This window comes from Onychomys torridus, chromosome 1 (assembly GCF_903995425.1).
Source record: "Onychomys torridus chromosome 1, mOncTor1.1, whole genome shotgun sequence".
NCBI lineage: Eukaryota > Metazoa > Chordata > Mammalia > Rodentia > Cricetidae > Onychomys > Onychomys torridus.
In genome coordinates, this window is record NC_050443.1 from 147,318,028 (window position 1) to 147,337,924 (window position 19,897).

The 19,897-nt window shown below is 42.3% G+C and overlaps 2 protein-coding genes across 2 annotated transcripts in view; one reads left to right on the top strand and one right to left on the bottom strand.

The window, feature by feature from the left end:
• The window catches only part of Spata6l (spermatogenesis associated 6 like), a 50,947-nt gene extending 39,278 nt beyond the window's left edge, over positions 1-11,669 (bottom strand). The window contains exons 1-3 of the mRNA XM_036208766.1: positions 11,593-11,669; positions 7,337-7,474; positions 4,225-4,273 (exon numbers count right to left, since the gene is read on the bottom strand). Of these exons, the coding sequence (XP_036064659.1) occupies positions 4,225-4,273; positions 7,337-7,474; positions 11,593-11,631 (226 nt within the window). The 5' untranslated portion in view covers positions 11,632-11,669. The remainder of the gene's footprint in view (positions 1-4,224; positions 4,274-7,336; positions 7,475-11,592) is intronic.
• On the top strand, positions 7,610-10,251 carry Plpp6 (phospholipid phosphatase 6). The gene has a single exon (XM_036208777.1). It carries the CDS (start codon positions 7,781-7,783, stop codon positions 8,654-8,656), a length of 876 nt encoding a protein of 291 aa, XP_036064670.1. The 5' UTR covers positions 7,610-7,780; the 3' UTR covers positions 8,657-10,251.
• Positions 11,670-19,897: the final 8,228 nt, after the last annotated feature.

Consider the following 19,897-nt stretch of genomic DNA (forward strand, 5'->3'; position numbering starts at 1 on the left):
CTGGCCCTGCCTCTCACCAGCTGCAGCACTCAGGAGAATGGGTCCTACACCTCTTTTGGGCAGCACAGTAGAGCTGACTCTGTTTGCAGGGGCATTGGTGAGCTTGCCTTAAGAACATGAAAGTGGGAAATCTTGTACTGCCCCTCATCTGCCATATGGTGGTATAGGCAAGGGAGAGATACCCTTCCCCTCCTTGCCACCTGTGGCAGGTGGGAGAGCTGGTCCTGCCCCACCCCCTGACTTGGGCAACACAGGCCCTGGTAGTATAGGTATGGGTGAGCTGGCTTTGAGGGTATGAATGCAGAACTGGTCCCATCCCTTGCTCCTTGCTGCATAGCTAGCTGGAGCAATGTTTGTGAGCTCACCCTGGTGGTGAAGATGGGGGAGAGCTGGTGGGCTGACCCTGCCACTACCCAGACCCAGAACCAGGGCTATGAGTTGGCCCATCCCCATATCCACCCCATCTATGATCTGCTGGAGTACATGAAGGGGCTGGTCCTGCAGACCCAAAGCTACAGGATGTCCACGACACAGGGCAACAACAGGAAATACAAGAGGAATCCCAGTGAGGGCCCAGTATCTATAGTGTAGCAGAAACCAGAGGCCTCCAATCAGACAATGACTTTTTGCAATGAACACTTGCAAGTAAAGATGTATGGACAAAGGGTTTGCTGTGTGGACTCACTATGTCATACCACAGCTTCAATGACTAGATTTTCTTTTTTATCTTTTTCTTCTCTTTTTTCCTTTTTTATTAAATTTTATTTTATTTGTGGGGGGAGGCTGCAAGGGCAGAGGGCAGATATGAAGGGACAGAAAGATGAACGGGATTGAGATGTAGGATGTGAAAACCACAAGGAATAAATAAAAAATTAAAAAAAGAAGACAGCTAAAGCAATCCTTAGAAAATGAACACAGGCAGGGATATGGCAATGCCTGATTCAAGTCATACCCAGAGCTACAGTAACAAAACAACAGGACAGAAAAGTCCATGACAAACAATACAATAGAATGGCATGTCCACAGACAAGCACTCACAGTTACAGCCACCCTTTTCAGAAAAATGTCAAAACATATACTGGAGAAGACACCCTCTTCAACAAAGGGTGCTGGAGCCACAGATAGCGAACAGAGCTATAACCTTACATCTCATCCTGTACAAAAATCAGTTAGAAAGAGACTAAAGGTCTTACTAGGAGACTGAGAGTGTGAGGGGAAAACTCTTTAAGATACAGGTAAAGGCAAGAGTTCTGTGAAAACGACTCAACAGTTCAAGAAGCCATACCAAGGACTGATGGATGATGGGACTGCCTGACATTAAGTCTTCTCCATAGCAAAGGAAGTTAAGTGAAAAGGCCCCAGAACCAGGGAGAATCTTCACTAACTCTCTATCTAGTAAAGGATTACTATCTAGAATGTATAAAGAACTCCAAAACCTTAACACCCAAAATCAAACAACCCGATCAACAATGGGCTAATGAAAGGAATACACAATAGTCAAAAGATGAAGCAGAAACGAAGAATAAACAGACGAGAAAGGGCAGGTGTGATGGCACACACCTGTAACCCAGCTCTGAGGAGGTGGAGACAGGAGAATCGAGAATGAAGGCTATCCTCAACTACATAGTAAGTTTAAGGCCAGCCTGACCTACCTGAGACCTTGTCTCATAAAAAAAAAAAAAAAAAAAGGAAAAATGTTCAACATCCTTAGGCACAAAGAGAACACAAATTAAAACTTCAGTCAAATTCATTATCAAGAAAACAACAAATGTTGATAAGAATCTAGGAAGGGAAAGAGACCATTATACACTGCTGGTGGGAATGTGAATTGGTCCAGTTGGTACAGAGCTTCCTCCAAAAACCTACAAATGGAAGTATCATATGACCCAGCTATAGCGCTTCTTGGTATATACCCAGAGAACTCAAGGCAACATACAACCATGATAGATACTCATGTTTACTGCGGTACTAGTCACAACAGCCTAGCTATAAAGTCAGCCCAGCCTGTCATCAGCAGCTGGATAAAGAAAACAGAGTGCATAGACACTATGGAGATTTATTCATACTGTCTTGGTTATGTTTCTGGAGCTGTGATAAGACACTATGACCAAGGCAACTTATAAAAGAAAACGTTTAATTTGTGTCTCACAGTTGTAGAGGGCTAGAGTTTGTAACCATCATGGCAGGGAGCATGGCAACAGGCAGGCAGGCATGGTGCTGAGCAGTTGCTAAGAGCTTGCATCTTGAGCCATAAGTGGGAGGTAGAGGAAGAAACACTGACCCTCAAAGCCCACCCCCAGTGACACATCTCTTAATCATTTCCAAGTAGTCCCACCAACTGAGAAGCCAGTATTCAAATATGGCACCATCCTCATTCAAACCTCCACACAGACAAGGAAGAGGAAGTGAAAGGTACTAGCAGCAGAAAATAGATGTAACTGTAGATTGCCATATTAAGTGAAAGTCAAATATTAGATATTTTCTCTCATTTGAAACTCTTGGGATTCTTTATGAAGAATGCTTTTAACTCAGTTTTGGAGAAAGACAACCCTGTCAAAAAGTAGGAAGAAAACATGAGTAGGTATTTCTCCAAAGTACACTCAACCCAATTAGCTATTAGGGACATGCAAAACAATGGTGAGAAAGCACTTCACACCCACAGGCTTCGACCAATCAAAATGACAGCAGAAACAAATACTGTCCAAAACAGGAGAGAAAGAATGAACCCTAGAAACACTGCTGGTTCATTGTAAAGTGATTCAGCTGCTTTGGTAAGTAGTACAGGCGGCTTAAAAAGTTACTAACTACACTCTAAGTTACTACGTGATCCAGCAGTCCCACTTACATGAGTGTGTTTGTATATGTTTGTGTGTGTGTGTGTGTGTGTGTGTGTGTGTGTGTGTGCGCGCGCGCGCGTGTGTGTGTGTGTGTGGAGTGTGTATGTCCAAGAGAGTTGAGAACATATTTCCATATAAAAATTTACATACAAATATTCATAACAGTATTATTCACTATATTCTAAAAGCATAAGCAACCCAAGTGTCTATTAATTGATGACTAGAAAAACAAAATGTGGTAAATTCATATAACAGAATGTTAAAGAATGAAGTATTGGCAAATTCTATATTATAAATGAACTTTAACAACATTACACTAAGCAAAAGAAGCTGATCATAGAGGACCACATACTGTACACACTCCTACATACAACATATCCAAAATAAGCAGATCACTGCTCACTGGGCATTGTGGCACATTCCTGTAACCCCAGCACACAGGAGACAGAGAAAGGAGTTCGAGGCCAGTGTAGGCTCTGAGATGGAGAAATTGACATTTGCATTTGAAAGTAAACTGCTAACAGGTGTACAGTTTCTTTTTGAGGCATTGGAAATGTTCTAATGGATCAAATAATCTAATTGATTGCTGTGACAGAATCTACTAAATGTTTATAATAACCAAACAGAATCATATCATCCAGAAAAACCATATCTATAATACAAAATTTTGAGGGTTTTTTGTTAGTGGTGGTAGTAGTTTTAGAGACAATGTCTCATGTAGCCCAGGCTAGCCTCAAGGTAGATAGATCTATTACCACAGTTAACCTTGAACTCCTGATCCTCTTGCCTCTGCCTTCCAAGTACTGAGGTTAGAGTCAGGTGCCACCATATCTGGTTTCACATCTGTATTGAAAAAGTTGTTTATAACAATGAAAACAATGATTCATGGTAGGTGTGATGGGTGGTGAGATCATTCAGTGGGTAAAGGCTCAGAATCCTGAGCATCTGAGTTCCATCTCAAAAACTCCTGAGGGAAGGAGAGAACCAACTCACCAATGTTGTCCTATGTCTCGAGCACACATGGCACACTCACACCCATATTCACATGCACATTAGTGTGTATACACATACACACACACACACACACACACACACACACAGTAATAATAATAAATCAAAACATTTAAAGGCTGGTGTGATGGCATATGCCTATAATCCCAGTACCTAGATAGTGGAGGCAGGAGGGAGTTCAAGGCCAGCCTAAACTACATAACAAGATTATTTCTCTAAAAACCAACCAAACAACAAATAAATCATGAACCAAATTTCACCACAGATTTTCCCTAAGTTTAAATATTGATGAAACACAGAAATACCACACTTGAGAAGCAGCAGAATTCTGTACCTGCTGATTACATATGAGTCTTTTATTCTCTTAAGTACCTACTTTCTAAAATTTCTGCAACAGCTCCAGGATCTATTGCATTTTCAAATGTCTACAGAGAAAAACAAGGAAAAGAAAATTTCAAGGTTTTAGTAAAATATATTTCTAGAAACCATTACTTTATGTTCTTTCAAGTAATTAGCATATAGAAAATCAAGCCATATAATATTTTAGGATTAAACAGGAACATTACTAATAAGTGTGTGGTAAAAGTACACCAAATAGCTGAAGCACAGATTAATTAAAACTATCAGAATGATAAGTGCGAAGAAATTTGAGTTAGCTAAATCTATCACATGCTTAAAATGCCATCAGTTTGACCTACTGTACAAGCAAACACATCTTGCATTAACCTGAGTCTTGAGTACATAGAAAAGCATTCTACATACAGCAGGTACTCATCAACATATAGAACTTTTGTTTCTCTGTTTTGTTTTTTTGGTGCCTGTCCTGGATCTTGCTCTGTAGACCGGGCTGGCCTCGAACTCACAAAGCTCTGCCTGGCTTTGCCTCCTGAGTGCTGGGATTAAAGGCATGTGCCACCACTGCCAGGCAAAATAGAACTTTTAACCATAGTGGCAGGGGTGGGGCTGGGGGGACTCTACCATGGAGCACAGGAAAACATTACTATATCACCTTTAAACACTGTCAGATCTGCATATTTTGTTCTTGAAATAAAAGGTGTTAAGGCAGCCCTGAAACAGAACAGGCCTCCAAGGACTTTATGAAAACAAAAGGTTTCCAGTAGTTTTTCAGTAATACCTTCAGCCTTTAAACTGATGACTTAAATGAGGTTTAAAGGTAAGCATGGTTAAAATTCTGCTTGAGGTTTCAAAGCCAGATCTCTTTTGAGGGCAAAATATGGACACTGTTTTGCTGCTTGCATTTATTAAATAAATGTGGCTAACATTCTTTTTTGGCCTAAGCCATTTCAGTAGTTGCGTCCTTCCATTCCACACTGTTATCAGTTGAATTGTGTCCCTGTCAAAACTCGAAGGTTGACATCTAACCCCAGTATCTCAGGATATGATCTTATTTCCAAATAGGCCACTATAGATTTGCTTAGTTAAAATTTGAATGAGGTCATACTGGAGTAGGTTGCGCACTTAACACATGATTGATGCCTTTTATTTAGTAAAAAATAAACTAAATTCATGAGTGTACTTGAGCAGAGAAAAATTCATGAACCAGACAGTGCTCAGAAGGGGCCACTATCACAAACTGGGCACGAAGTTTTTACTCTCATGTGCAAAGCAGAGAAAGCAAACGTGGTTGATTGCTTGGAGTGGACAGACCAAGCTCGGATCACCTGACATGTTTTATCCATGAATTTTTTGCTTTGATTTTACTATTCACACATATCTTCTTTTGACCTAAAGAACTAGAGCTTCTCTGGTCTAATGCTCAGAATGTTTTTAACTCCATGCACTATGGAGAATAAATGGTTACATTGTGCATATTGGAATCATAAGTCAGAGAAATATCCTTCCCTCATGCCTTGGGAAGTACCAGGGCCCCGCCAACATTTTGCTCTGACTTCTAGCCCCCAGTACCGAAACAGTAAGTTTGCTGCCCATGGGTTCCTTCTGTATGTCGCCTCTAAGAGCCTAATAAATCTCATAAAAGGGTTTTCTCATGTGTGATCTCAGGGAGAAGTCAGCTTGGCCTATTCAAATACAATGGCTCATGAATTTTTATAAAGAATTTGTTTACCCCGATGCTTTTAAGTATTCAAATCTGAGCCACACAAAGAGGCTGTGGGGAAAGAAAATGCTTTCGCTACTTGCTCCAAGTATTTTCAGCTAAAAAATGGAACAGATTGCAAGAAACCTGGAACTAAAAGAAACTAGAAAAAGAGCCTAAACAACTAGGTTGTGGGGGGAGGTCCCATGCATGGTATGTTTAACTCGTCATCTCAAGCCAACTGTTTCTACACAGCAGTAGAGAAGCATCTAAAGTTTGAGTCTCAGACATTCTCCTTTTAAAAAACAAAGGAGGTTGGACTTGGTAAGTTCCCAAGGTGGTTGATGGAGCTTGCACAATTTTGTAGCTATGGGCTTCTTACAAATGTATCTTAGAAGTCTTCTACAGTGCTGTTGAAACTGATAAATGAAGAAAGTGTTGGGAGGAAAAACACTTAATTTTCAACACCTGCTTTTCATCACCTGCCTATGACCAGAAGGATCATCGGGGCTCTGACTCTATTTTCCAAGAGAATAACTATTTGCTCTTTTACCCAACCAGTCTGACATATTTTTAAATGAATAGGCTGAATTTTTTTTTATTGTTACAAACTATCTTCATCTTTTCTCCCTACCTTGGGTCAAAAGAGACAGGTAGGTTTCTGGGCACCACTCTCCAGACCCTTGAAAGTGATGTCCCTCTGCCCCAAAAATCTGCCTCGGTGACACTATTTGGGCAAAATCATTAGGCTTACTAAAGATAATTCCAATTTCATCTCTAAGTCCCAAACTAAAGTAGTTGGTGATTACAGAGCACTGAACTGGAATGAATGTTCTACAGCATACTGTAGTGGGAAGCCCTGGCTAATGTTTTGGCTGTATTTAAAAAAAAAAAACAAAACAAAAAAAAAACATGATTGCGTTCACTGGAATGGAATCTAGTCCTTACTGCTGTTACATAACACACTTAAGGAAACTCAGAAAATATGAAGGGCTTTCTTGTGTTTAGTTACAAGATTTAACCAATTTAGTTATAGTTTTACATTATTTTTCTAGGCTTAAGAAAATTTTTTTTTCTCAAGGTCTGCAGTTTATTAATAGCCCCTTTCATAAATGTAATGCAACTGTCTCTAACATCTCCAAGAACATTCAGAAACGCTCTCTGCTCCAGTTAGGAAATGCCATGGGAGTTCCAAGAATAGAAAGCATCCACCAGGGTATTTAGCACTCGATTGACAGAACTTGGCTGGGACCTGCAGAGCAAAAGTAAGTCTTCCAAACTGTGGTTTCGCCTCAAGGCCGCCTGTACTTTTAAACTATACTAAATTGCCTGAGGGTCACTTTTTTAAAAGAAAAAAATGTACAAAAACACTATTCTTTATAACTATTACGCTGACTTCAGACAGCAAAACCCACTGAGAAGTCAAGATCACCTTTTCAAATCTCATGCTCTGTTGAATCGCAATAGGGAACACAGAGGGAAAGCAGTTTGTCTCCAGGTACTGATTCAGGAGGTAGATTCCAAGGTATACACCTTCCTTGTCCGGCAGGAACACTCCCGGGCAAGAAATCTTAAAAAGAAGAGGACGGCAATCAGGGTTTGTTTTTCTGCAACAGGGCTGTGTTTCTCCTAACCTCCCACAGCCTGTGAAATGACCCCATCACTGCATCCTTCACCTCTACCTCCTAGGAAAAGCATCCTCCCTCCTCAAACTGGATATTCCGGTCCCCTCCCTCGTCTCCGCCAGGTGTCACAATCCCGCTCTGCAGCTCTTCGGCCCGCCCTCCAGGATGGCTGTGCGGAAGCGGAAGAGGCTGTCGGGCCGGGAAGCCTCTCTCCCGTCTGGCCGGGGCCCCGGGACCTGCCGCCCGCCGCGATGCCGAGCCCCAGGAGGACCATCGAGGGACGGCCGCTGGGCACCTCGGGCGGGAGCAGCGTCCCGGGCAGCCCGGCCCACGGCGGCGGCAGCGGCGGCAGGTTCGAGTTCCAGTCGCTGCTGAGCGGCCGCGCGGGTGCGGATCCTACTTGCGCCCGGCTGCGCGCTTCCGACAGCCCGGTGCACCGGCGCGGCTCCTTCCCGCTGGCCTCCGCCGGCCCCGCGCAAGCAGCCCCGGCCCTGCCACCCGAGGACGACCGCATGAACTTGAACCCGTCCTTCCTGGGCATCGCCCTGCGCTCCCTGCTGGCCATCGACCTGTGGCTGTCCAAGAAGCTGGGGGTGTGTGCCGGGGAGAGCTCGGCCTGGGGCAGCGTGCGGCCCCTGATGAAGCTGCTGGAGATCTCGGGGCACGGCATCCCCTGGCTGCTGGGCACCATCTACTGCCTGCTTAGGAGCGACAGCTGGGCCGGGCGCGAAGTGCTCATGAACCTGCTCTTCTCCCTGCTGTTGGACCTGCTGCTGGTGGCTGTGATTAAAGGGCTGGTCCGCAGGCGCCGACCAGCGCACAATCAGATGGACATGTTTTTCACCCTCTCGGTGGACAAGTACTCCTTCCCCTCGGGCCACGCCACGAGGGCCGCCCTGGTGTCGCGGTTCATCCTGAACCACCTGGTCCTGGCCATTCCACTGAGGGTGCTGGTGGTACTGTGGGCCTTCGTCTTAGGTCTCTCCAGGATCATGCTTGGGCGGCACAACGTCACTGATGTAGCTTTTGGCTTTTTTATGGGCTACACGCTGTACAGCATTGTGGATTATTGCTGGCTGTCACCCCACAATGTTCCGGTCCTCTTTGTACTGTGGAATCAACAGTGACACCATCTCATTGATTGTTGGCACCAGGAGGTCTGAAGGTCACGAGAAGTCTGACTTAAACCAGAGCCATCCAGTTGCCCCTCAGACATTTCAGGCACCTTTGTGAATTCTGGGATCCCACTGTCTTGACATGTTCCTAGGTCGGAGTATGTGCTGGCTATTACTGAACACAGCCATACTAGAGAAAGAAAGTCTATTGTGTATATATATGCAACAGCTGTTTATCTCCAAGAAAATGTAAAGAAATCAAGCTGGCTGATTATATGATTGCTATTTATTTAAAGTTGACAGATTAGTGTTAATTAGTAATCGCCCCCAAAAAACAATTTATCACTTGCAAATTGAATTTTAAGAGATCTGAGCTTCCAGGTAAGCCATGCACTATTCCCAGCCCTTTCCCTGTGGTATATTTTAAACAGTATTTTTAAAGTTTAACGCAGACTTTTCCAGTTTATTCTCTGAACATCTGTTGCCATAATTGGAGATTTGTCTTTATCCCGATGCTTAACAAGCTCCCCCACCTTTGTGTATTAGGTAGTAAGAAGAGGTTACATACAGTACTTGCCTTCCTATACCTCTCGAAAGTCTTTAGATGTTTACTTTCCACTACTCTCTAGTAATGTCTTTTAGCTTTCATGGAACAAACCAAGATGTTACAGAAGCCACACTCATAAAGTGGGCTTGTCCGAGGTCCCGCAGAAAGTAAGTACGAGACTACTGTGCGTTTCTGTTGACAGCCAGGAGCAGTGCGGACCAGGGGGCCAAGAAGATGAGCTGCTGGGGCGAGTCAGGGGAACTAAGAGTCTGGAAATAGGCAGACCACAGATGTCAGTGGCCAGCGGTGAGAGATGAAGCCCTGGTGCCCATCATCTCTACCCAACAGAGTAAGTGGTCCTCTAGTAAGTAAAAAATGGAAAGCGACGTGATGTTCAGTGCACAAAGAGAAGACTGTATGCTGTCCCTTCTCATATCAATTCTACTGTGTTGTATCCAGCACATTTTAGGGAACAGGACTTAACTTGAAATTCTTCAGGAGAGCCTGTGGCCCTACATGAGCACTAGGTATAACTCCTCAGTTTCTGTTTACATGGAAAGCTGCTCATTCACACACCTCCCCCAGTCATGAGACCAAAGATGACCAAATAATGTGGTAGGCTGATTGTTGTCTGACCTGGAAAGACCAAAGAGAGTTTGTGCTATATAAATCTGTAAACACTGCTCTGCCTGGAAAGACCTTTAAATCACCCGTGGTGGTGATGTCATCAGATAATCTTAATGACCAATTGTTCTGGCATTTATAAACAGAACAGATTGTTGGCTGTAATCTAACAAGCAAGGATGTGGACCTGGCTGTCCAGAATGGCTGTGCTGAACAGGTTCTTCTCACTGCGAGGAAGCAGGACCTTTGAGAGTGGGGGTCAGGCACACCAACAATAAAACAGTCATTGCATTTCTTTCCACAACACCCTGAACACTGACTACCTCTTTGCTTACTAACTCTGCCAAGCTGTGAGGTTCTAAGTGGTCTGAGTGTGTTGTTTACACTTTCGGATTTTTTTTTTTTTTCCCGGATCATGGTTTCTCTGTGTAGCCCTGTCTGTCTGTCTTGCAACTCACTTTGTAGACAGGGCTGACCTCAAACTCAGAGATCCACCTGCCTCTGCCTCCTGAGTGCTGGGATTAAAGGCAGCACCTCCACCACCACCACCTGGCTTTAGAGATCATTTTTAATTGTAACGTTCAGGCCAGACATTTGAAAGGGCGGTGTTTGCTCTTATTGTGTCCCCATGTCTGACTACTGAGGACCTATCTTCTAGGTACACTTCTGGAATTCCATGTTTTGTTTGCCAGGGCCTGAGTTTGCCGGCTTTTTAAAGCACAGATCAGATCAAGTTACCCGACTTCATGGGTTCTCTAGAGTAAAAAACTGATTTTTGTTGTTGTTGTTAATTACTTGTATATTGAAGGATGCCTTTTAAAAGTCAAAATAAATTAACTGATAATGTTAAATGATATAAGATGATGTCTTAGTTTCTGTTCTTGCTGTTGTTTATTTGTTGTGGTTTTTTTTTTTTAGCTGAGGACTGAACCCAGGGCCTTGCTAGGAAAGCACTCTACCACTGAGCTAAATACCCAACCTGTTCTTGCTTTAAGAGAGATCTCATGGCCTTGTAGGGATTCCTTCGTGTTCCTGAGCATTTGAAATTGATACAGTACAATTGATAACTGTCAGTAAAATGGAACCCAAACCAGGACCCTTTAATTTTAACATGCTCAACGAGACCTAGGAGTTTGCTATTATATGGCATCTAGCTGAATTTCCATGCAGCGTCCTGTTAGCATTGGCTTGTGACTATGGCCAGTAGTGAAGCCCCTTATAACTGGGAGGCCAAGCTCCGTGCCAGTCTTGTTGCTATAAATGGGAGGATGGGGGGGTAGGGGGAGACTGGAACGGTGGCCACCCTGCTCCAGCACCTCACTTAAGAAGGAGCTGGTGGGTAATTACAAAGTGTTTCTTGTTAGACTGAGTGTCCTGTTGAAATTAGCAACCCAAAGCCATGGGAATGCGCTTTGCCTCCTAGAGGTGGCATATTTATCAAGGGTGGAGTTTAAAATTCATATGTTCTTTGATTACTTAAAGAAACAAAATTAAATCCTTTAACAAAGTCTTTATCTTTTGAAATGAAAATCCTTCTTGAAACTACGTCAGGATCGTTTAAAAGAAGCCAAGAAACTTGATGGTTTGGGGAAAAAAGAAAAAACAAAACAAAACAAAACAACCAGGACAGACTGAACTGGATTAAAGGCTAAGAGGGCCCAGGGTGATAAATGTGCAGAATCTTAGGGACAGAAGAACAGTGTGTCCCAAAAGCGATGTGTGTGGAGTAAGTGGAGGGCAATGTGGGGTTAAAAGGGCAGGCTGGCTGATCTCTTACCGCCCGGATTTGGAGCTCCACCACCACCTCCAGAGGCATCCTTCCCTGTGTGGGCGAAAGCACCGGGAAGACAAGATCCTTTTGTGCTGAGCCTTGAACCAATTATTTTAGTTTACATCAAGGCGAGTGTTTTCCAGAAGCTTCCCTGGCCCCCCACCCCTTGGTTACCCCATCAGTCCCCCCAGCCCAGGTCCCTCCCACCGGACCGGGTATCTCACAACAAGCTATGGATTGTAAGCTTGCTGAAGGCCAAAGCGTCGGGTTGCCATGGACACTCAAACGCTCAACCTTCTCTCCTGGAACGCTGGAAAGGCCAATGCGCAGGCGCGCTAATGCTCGGCTGGGAACCTGAGTTCTTGTCAGCCTCCCTGGAAGTGGGCCGGGCCCACTGACTACTGCCTAAGGGCCTGGGAACCTGCCTGCAGGTGCTAGGAGCTTTTGCTGTCTCCCTGGACAGTCTGCGGCCTCGGTTACTGTGTTCAAATATTTAACAGTTTCCACCCCAAAAGTAGGATGAGATCATAGCTCTGTTATGTAATCACTTTTAGTGGCTATGGGACCCCGGACACTGGGATTCCTGTAACAATTTCTATTTAGCATAGTTGCTTGTTCCCTAGGGGATTCCCTTATTAAATGTCTTGTCTCCTTTTGCCTCCAAAAACATGTTCACTGTCGTTAAGGAATGGAAGTGTACTAACTAGAAATAGATCATTTCTAAAGAGACTTAAGTTAGAAATCTCAGGTCTGGATGTCAGTTCCTCTTCACTGCACAGTTCAGCCTTTCCAAGTAGTTTAAGACAAGCATTAAATTGCATCATCTCCCAGAAGACATCGGTCAGGTGGAAGACAGAGTAAGACTTCTCAAGTGGCAAGAGAAATGACATTTTTTTTTCTATTTTATGTGATTTTTAAAACAACAACAGTGGACAGGAGGAGAATGGAGCCGTTTTTAGCAGATCCAAAATTTCTCAGAAGGCCAACGTCTCAAAAAAATTAAACAAGTAAATACATAATAATCTTAAAGAGTTGGGGCTAGGCCATGTGGTTCAGCTGGTAATGTTTGCCCAGGCTAGTAGTGTTCAGCAGAACTACATAAATCTGTCTTTAACTGATGTTTGTACTCCTGGCACTGGTAAGAGAATAAAAAATTCAAAATTAGCCTGTAATATCTAATGATATTCAGACTGGACCACATGAGACCCTGCCTCCATAAAAGAGAATTTAAAAAATTACCTTGTGATGTATTATTAATATTTTACATTGAGATCTATGCAGTTGGAAACGGTGCAGGAAGATGTCCCTAAAAAGATACCTCTGAAGCTATTCACTTCAGTAGTCATACTTCATTTTTCTGAAAGGAAAAAAGCCAGTGTGAGGAAGAATGGAGCATTACGTCTATACCCAGTTCCTAGTGCTCTCTCTGCACCCACAGATGTATACAGATGGGTGCCAGCTCTCTGGATGCCCAGAGCACAGGTGTGTCCTAAGAGCTAACTAGCACAACACCAGTAATATCACAGGGATAGCACTAGTAGATAAAACTGTGTCAAAACAAATTTGTAGTTAAGTTTCTGGGAGCAAAATAGAAGAAGGAATCAATTCTTACCGAAGATCTACAAAAAGGTGGGTATGTTGCATGTGATCATTTCATTGGCACAGTAAATCTCTGAGAGAGATGTTACCTGTATTTTACAGCTTCAGACTGGAAGCCAAACAGCCTTTTCCCCCAAGGCTACATAACTATTAACAGTCATGTTTGTGTCCAGGTCCCTACCACCTCACTGCCTCCACAAACAGATCTTAATGGTCCCTGGAGACCCTGTCCTATCCACATGCTCTTTGTTTGCTGGTCCTCCTCTTGATATTATTAGATTCTCCTCTCTTCCTAACACTTGATATTACTAGACTGCTGTGGAATAATCCTTTTGTACACTGTGAAGATTTGTCTCTCAGATGGGTTTAATAAAAAGCTGATTGGCTGATAGCCAGGCAAGAACTATAGGTGGGACAATCAAACTGAGGATGATGGGAAGAAGGGCAGAGTGAGAAGAGATACCAGCAGACTCAGAAGGAGTAAGACATGCTGGAGAGCAGGTAAAGCCACGAGCCACATGACAGTATATAGATTAACAGAAGTGGATAATTTAAGTTGTCAGTAAGCCTGAGCTATTGGCCAACCATTCATACTATTAAGCCTCTTTGTGTCTTATTTTGGAGCCAGCAGTCAGGACAGGAAAATTCTGCCTACACTAGACTCACCTCGATGGAATGGTAGAGCCCTGAATTCTTTGGATTTCCCTTGACTATATAGCCATTCTTTTCATCTGTGTTTTCTCTCCTTTACCTGGCCAAGTAGTATTTTTAAAATCCTTTGTTTAACTCATTGTCTTTTGTAGCTCGAATCTTAAAGGTTCTTGTTAATAAAAAACAAAAACAAACAAACAAAAAAAAAAAAACCCGGGAGTCAGATATTGGGGTGAACGATGAAAGATCAGAGAAACAGAACAAGCCACAGCTAACCTCACCTTGCCAGTTCCTCAGCTGTTCCTGTTTTCTCTGACTGGAAGCCTCTGAGTCCTCATCCGAATGGATCTCAGCTGAACTGTTGCTCAAAAGCCTAAAAGCTGAAAAAGGCTCTAGTTCCTGGTCCGCATGCCTTATATACCTTTCTGCTTCCTGCCATCACTTCCTGAGATTAAAGGCATGTGTCACCATGCCTGGCTGTTTCCAGTGTGGCTTTGAACTCACAGAGACCAGATAGATCTCTGCCTCCAGAATGCTAGGATTAAAGGCGTGTGTGCCACCATTTTCTGGCCTCTATACCTAGTGGCTGTTCTGTTCTCTGACCCCAGATAGTTTATTAGGGTGCACAATATACTGGGGAACACAATTATCACCACAGTCCTTTGTTGAGGTGACACTCAATATAGATACTGGTTAGCACACACAAATTTGCATATGCCGCCCTGGCTTCTATTTAGCTCTTCCTATTAAGGTTGCTTTTTCCCCACCATGGTCATCTCAGACTCCAAGATGCCATAGAAATGTGGAAGTTGCTACAGATGTAATGTGTCAAGCCTGTCTTACAAACCATTTAATCAGTGATGCTGCCTGTTGTGGCTGGAGACCAAGCAAAGCCATGCAAGGACTGGATTGTCACTTAGTCAAGTGGGAGGAATGGCTTCATCTCCCATGTAGCTACCTGTACTGTTTTTTGTTTGTTTGTTTTTTGGTGTTGTTTTGTTTTGTTTTTGTTTTTTTGGTTTTTTTTTTTTTTTTTTTCAACTTGACACAAGCCAAGACATATCTGGGAAGGACTTTTAATTGAGAAAATGCCTTCATAAGACTAGCCTGTGAGTAAGTTTGTGGGGATTGTCTTGATTAACAATTGATGTGAAAGAGAACATCCCACAGGGATGGTGCCATCCCTGGGCAGGGTGTCCTGAGGTGTATAAGAAAGAAAAGCTGAGCAAGCCAATGAGCAGTCCCCCATGGCTTCAGCTTTGAGTTCCTGCTCTGATTGGCCTCAGTGACAGAATGTGACCTGAGAGTTGGAAGATGAAATAAACACTTTCCTCACCATGTTGATCTTGCTCATGGTGTTTTATTACAATAGAAACATTAAGACAGTAGGTTTTGTGGTAATAAACAGATGCCAGTGATCTTGCTCATGGTGTTTTATTACAATAGAAACATTAAGACAGTAGGTTTTGTGGTAATAAACAGATGCCAGTGAACATCCTCTACTCCCGAGTGCTGCTGCAGTGCAGCTCAATGGCCTCAGGACGCAGAAATGAAGCATCACCCATCCTGTTCACATCCTGGTCGCAGGAGAGAAAACAAAAGCACTCTCCAAATGGGAATTTCCAAAGAGTGAATTAACCAGAGTAAGAATGTGACAATCAGCTCCTAATGATCAAGATGTTCCTTTTAACTTAAAACAAGGAAGTATTGAACCAACATCATAAATACTTTTCAAATAACAGAAACAGCGTTCATGTGAGGGGAGAAACTTATTTTAAAGGAATAAAAGGAAAGGGTGTGAGGAAATACATAGTTTTGGTGGGAATGAAAATTTTTTAAATGTATGAGTAGTCTATGGCTGCTATAACAAATTTCTATATTTTCAGGAACTTAAATTTTTATTTTCTTCCAGGTTTTTTTTTTTTGGAACAAGAATCTAACTTACATCTTACCAGGCAAAAATGTAGGTGGCAGGAGGTCTGTACCCCAGCATCTTTTAGTTCTCTTTCATTTCCAGCTTCTAAAGTTTTCCAGTACTCCTTGGCTCAAAGCTCCCCTTCCTCCATCTTCAAAGCCAGCAATATCAAATCAAGTCTTGCTCATATTCCTTTGTTTTGATTCTGTTCTTCACTTTTTATGAACTTTGTGACTGGGCTGGATCGAGGTTTAAAAGCCCTTGCAGAGGACCCAAGTTTGGTTCCCACCACCAATGCTGAATGGCTTGCTGAAGCCTGTAAATCAAGCTGCAGATGACCTGATGACTCTGGCCTCTGCTGGCACTGGCACTCATGTGCATATACCTACACACACACACACACACACACACACACACACACACACGCACGCATAATTTAAAATAAGATAATCTTTTTAAAAAGATCTTTGTGACCACATCAAGACCACTCAAGAGAATCCAAGAGAATTATTTTCACCTGAAACCTCAATACCCCCTTTATTATGTAAGATAACATACTTTCAGTCTCCATGTTTAGGATATGGACATATTTGGGGACAATTATTCTGCTTACAAAATACAACTTCTTTAGAAAGTGATTTGATAATGTCTCTCAAAAATTTTAATTTGGCTCAGTATTTCTGCTGCTAGGAATTTATTCTGTGGATATACTTTCACAAAGATACCATGAAGATTATATGCTGCATCAGTAAGATTTTTTAAAAAAGAATCAATCAAATGTTCATGAAATAGAGTCATATTAAAGCTGATAGATATTAAGCAGCAGGAAAAAAAGAATAAAGCAGGTCTGGAAGTTTTAACAGTAAATAATCTCTAAGAAGAAAATAAATGCATGCCATAAAAATACATCTAATACACTGCCATTTCAGGGAGAAGGAAAATAAAATATACATAATTATGCTTAACGTATTTCTGGGGCTGGAGGGCAAGGAATCACTAGAGACTTAATACTGTATACTTTAGGAAAGAGCCTCAGATAGAGTATAGAAGGGAACCTTGCTTTTCATTTCATACCCTTAGATGCTGTTAAATGGTGTTTTCCCCGATAACTTCCATTACTAAACCCCCCAAAAGAAAACAAATTAAACAATTTAAAAAAAAACATAAAACAATAGAAAAAGAGAGGCCTATAAACATAGAAAAGAGCAAGAGCCCACACTTCAACTGTTGGAGCCAAAGCCTATGTATTCCATGTCACAAAAACACCCATGCAAATGTATCTGTCACTTCTACTTCCAAGGTAAGGGATTGTATCCCATGACCCACAAGTGTTTTGGGAATCCCACCCCTGAAATGGTAGGCAACCTTCCCTGCATGTTTAGAAATGAATTGTTCTAGAAGAAAGCCTGCTGCTTTCTTCAGGGTTTCAAAGGACTGTTAGTCACATCAGGTTATAGGAGCACTTCTGAGTGCTCCTTGAGATCTCTAACATCCAGTGAGCTCCCCGGGGTAAGTGTGCAGAGTGGGGAGGCCAGCTGGGTTATCAGACACGGTGCCTGTTAGAACAGAGGCCTTCTCCTCTTCATTACATTTATACCTTCTTATTACTCCTAGATGTTTCTCTGGGAAGGCAGCTATATTCCATGATAAATGATTGAAAGGCCTTTAAGTACTGTTCGAATCCATTTATTTATGTCTGCACTCCGTGGGCTCATCTGTTAGGCCCTACAGTCTTCCATGCCAGTTAATTCTCCTTTAGCAAGCATGAGTAGCAGCAGAAGATTGAGTTTCCAAAGTGAGTTATTATCAGCATTTGTGAGAAATGCCTGCTGCAAAGACAACCCAGATTTTCTCAGCAATAATGCATTTCCAGAACACTAATTTGTTTTTTGTGCACAAATCCAGCTTTAAGATAGGTATAAGCTTTAAGATAAGACTATCTCTTATATCCATCCTTTCCCAAAGTCTGTCTTTAAAATGTTCTTTAACAATTCAGCTTTCTCACAGTCTAATATGTCAAGAAGAAATTTTACCTTTCCTTTACTATGAATAAATGAACTGCTCCCGACTCTTTCCTTCATTTTAACAAACTGTGTAAAGACAAAGTTTATATTTTAAAAATTATTTAAATTGCATCCTTTGGGGAACTACCCAAGAATGATCAGGCTGTTGCTAATTACATCACTATGGTAACACTATATGCTTATCTATTTAATTCACAGGATGGATCTACAGGAAGCATTTTGATTGGGAAAATGTACATTAAGTTGAATCAGGCTATTAGTGCTGCATTGCCAATATGGTGGCAACATATAACTAAGTTAGCTAAAACAAAAGAAATTTAGTTCCTCAGTGGCACCAGTTACATTCCCAGTGCTCAGGAGCCACATGTGGCTAGTGACTATCACAGTAGATAGTGCAAAGAGATCATTCTCACCATCAAAGACCGTTCTAGCGTGTAGCATTGCTCTAGACTTAACTGCTCTTAAAGGACATGAGGGATAAACATGTTTTCATTTTTTTTCTTTGTTTTAGTGTCAGGTGTAAAACCTAAGGCCTAGTGCATGGTAGGCAAGTCCTCCACCACTGAGCAATGTGGCCAGCTAAGAAACACATTAATGACACCACAAAGAAGCCATCCTATAAGTCACATCTAGAACGTAGAGCCTTCTATGTGACAACTCAGTCAATGCCATTGTTAGAACAAAGGAAAGGTTGGCAGGAACTGGTATAGATTTTAAAAATATCAATAACCAAATATTGTATGTGGGCCATTTTTGCACCTTGAGTTTTAATAAACCAACTCAGTGTTTGAGAATTCCCAGAAATTTTGACTATATTCTACAATACCCAGTGATTAATTTTGATAGGTATGATAAAGCCTTTGTGTCTTTGTTTAGACATATTAACTTTGTTTGAGATGCACATTAAGGCACTGTATTATTATTACCATTTTGTTACTGTGCAAACATACCTGACAATTCAAGGAAAGGTTTCCTTTGGCTCAGAGTTTGAGAGTACAGTAGTCCGCCATGGCGGGCAGGACACAGCAGCAGGAGTGAAGCTGCTGCCCACTTTGCTTGGGTCCACAGTCAGGAAACTGAATGAGAAGAATGCTGGTGTTCCACTTGCTCCAGAGCCTGTCAACTCCACTGATAGCCAGCGTGCCTTGCCAGCGTGGGACTGTGGGTTCCTCCCCAGCAGTCAACTGGAAGGGGCCACCCACTTCAAGTGTGGGTCAATAAAGACTGATCGTCAGAGGCATGAATGACAAAAAGCTTAGATTTTACTTTCAAGTATTCCAGGAAATGAATACAAGGAATAGAGCAAACATAACAAAATCCTGACAATGATTGAGTTGGGTGATGGTGATATGAGGTTTCTGTGGTCTAAACATTAGTGTGTTCACAATATATGCCTTTCAATCTGTAATATGTGCTTAAATAGGAAAAGCTATCACATGCTTACATTGACCTCCCGCCCTACAATGACCCATTAAAAGGACTCTTGGTGGCATCAGTCTTAAATTTCTTTTCATAGCCATATCACGCACACATAAAAGGAAAATATGGTGATAAATTCAATCAGGATTTAAGGAAAGGCACAAAGCTACAGAGAGAAACCCTGTCTTGTGGGGGGGAGGAGCACCATGGAAAGAAGAATGCAGCCCTGCACTGTGAGAACAGTGGTCTTCATGCCCAGCACAAAGTGGCAATTCTTAATGAATACATAGCTCTCAGCCAGGGCTATGAGAGAGACCCGTCTCAAACAACAAAATAAAATCAACCAACCAAACAAAAATGAATACTTAGTTCTCTGGAATTTTGGGGAATGCTTCCAAAGAAAGAGCAAATTAAAATGAAAAGTCCTTTAACAATCTTGAAGCCATTTGGGATCTGAGCCTACACATGGGCTCTGGCTTAAGCTGGACTCATTGGCATTTGTGGGCTCAACACTGACAATGATGGCAAACCCTTCCTTAAGAACAGCTGCTCGGAATTTGTACTATATACTCTACAGTTGGAAAGTCATCACTTTCAGAAAAACTAGCTTGTTCGTTAGAAGGCAAATTAAAACATAAATCAACTTGTAGAAAATTTTATTTTCCAACATAAGAATATAAAGAAATATGATAAAGTTCCAAAA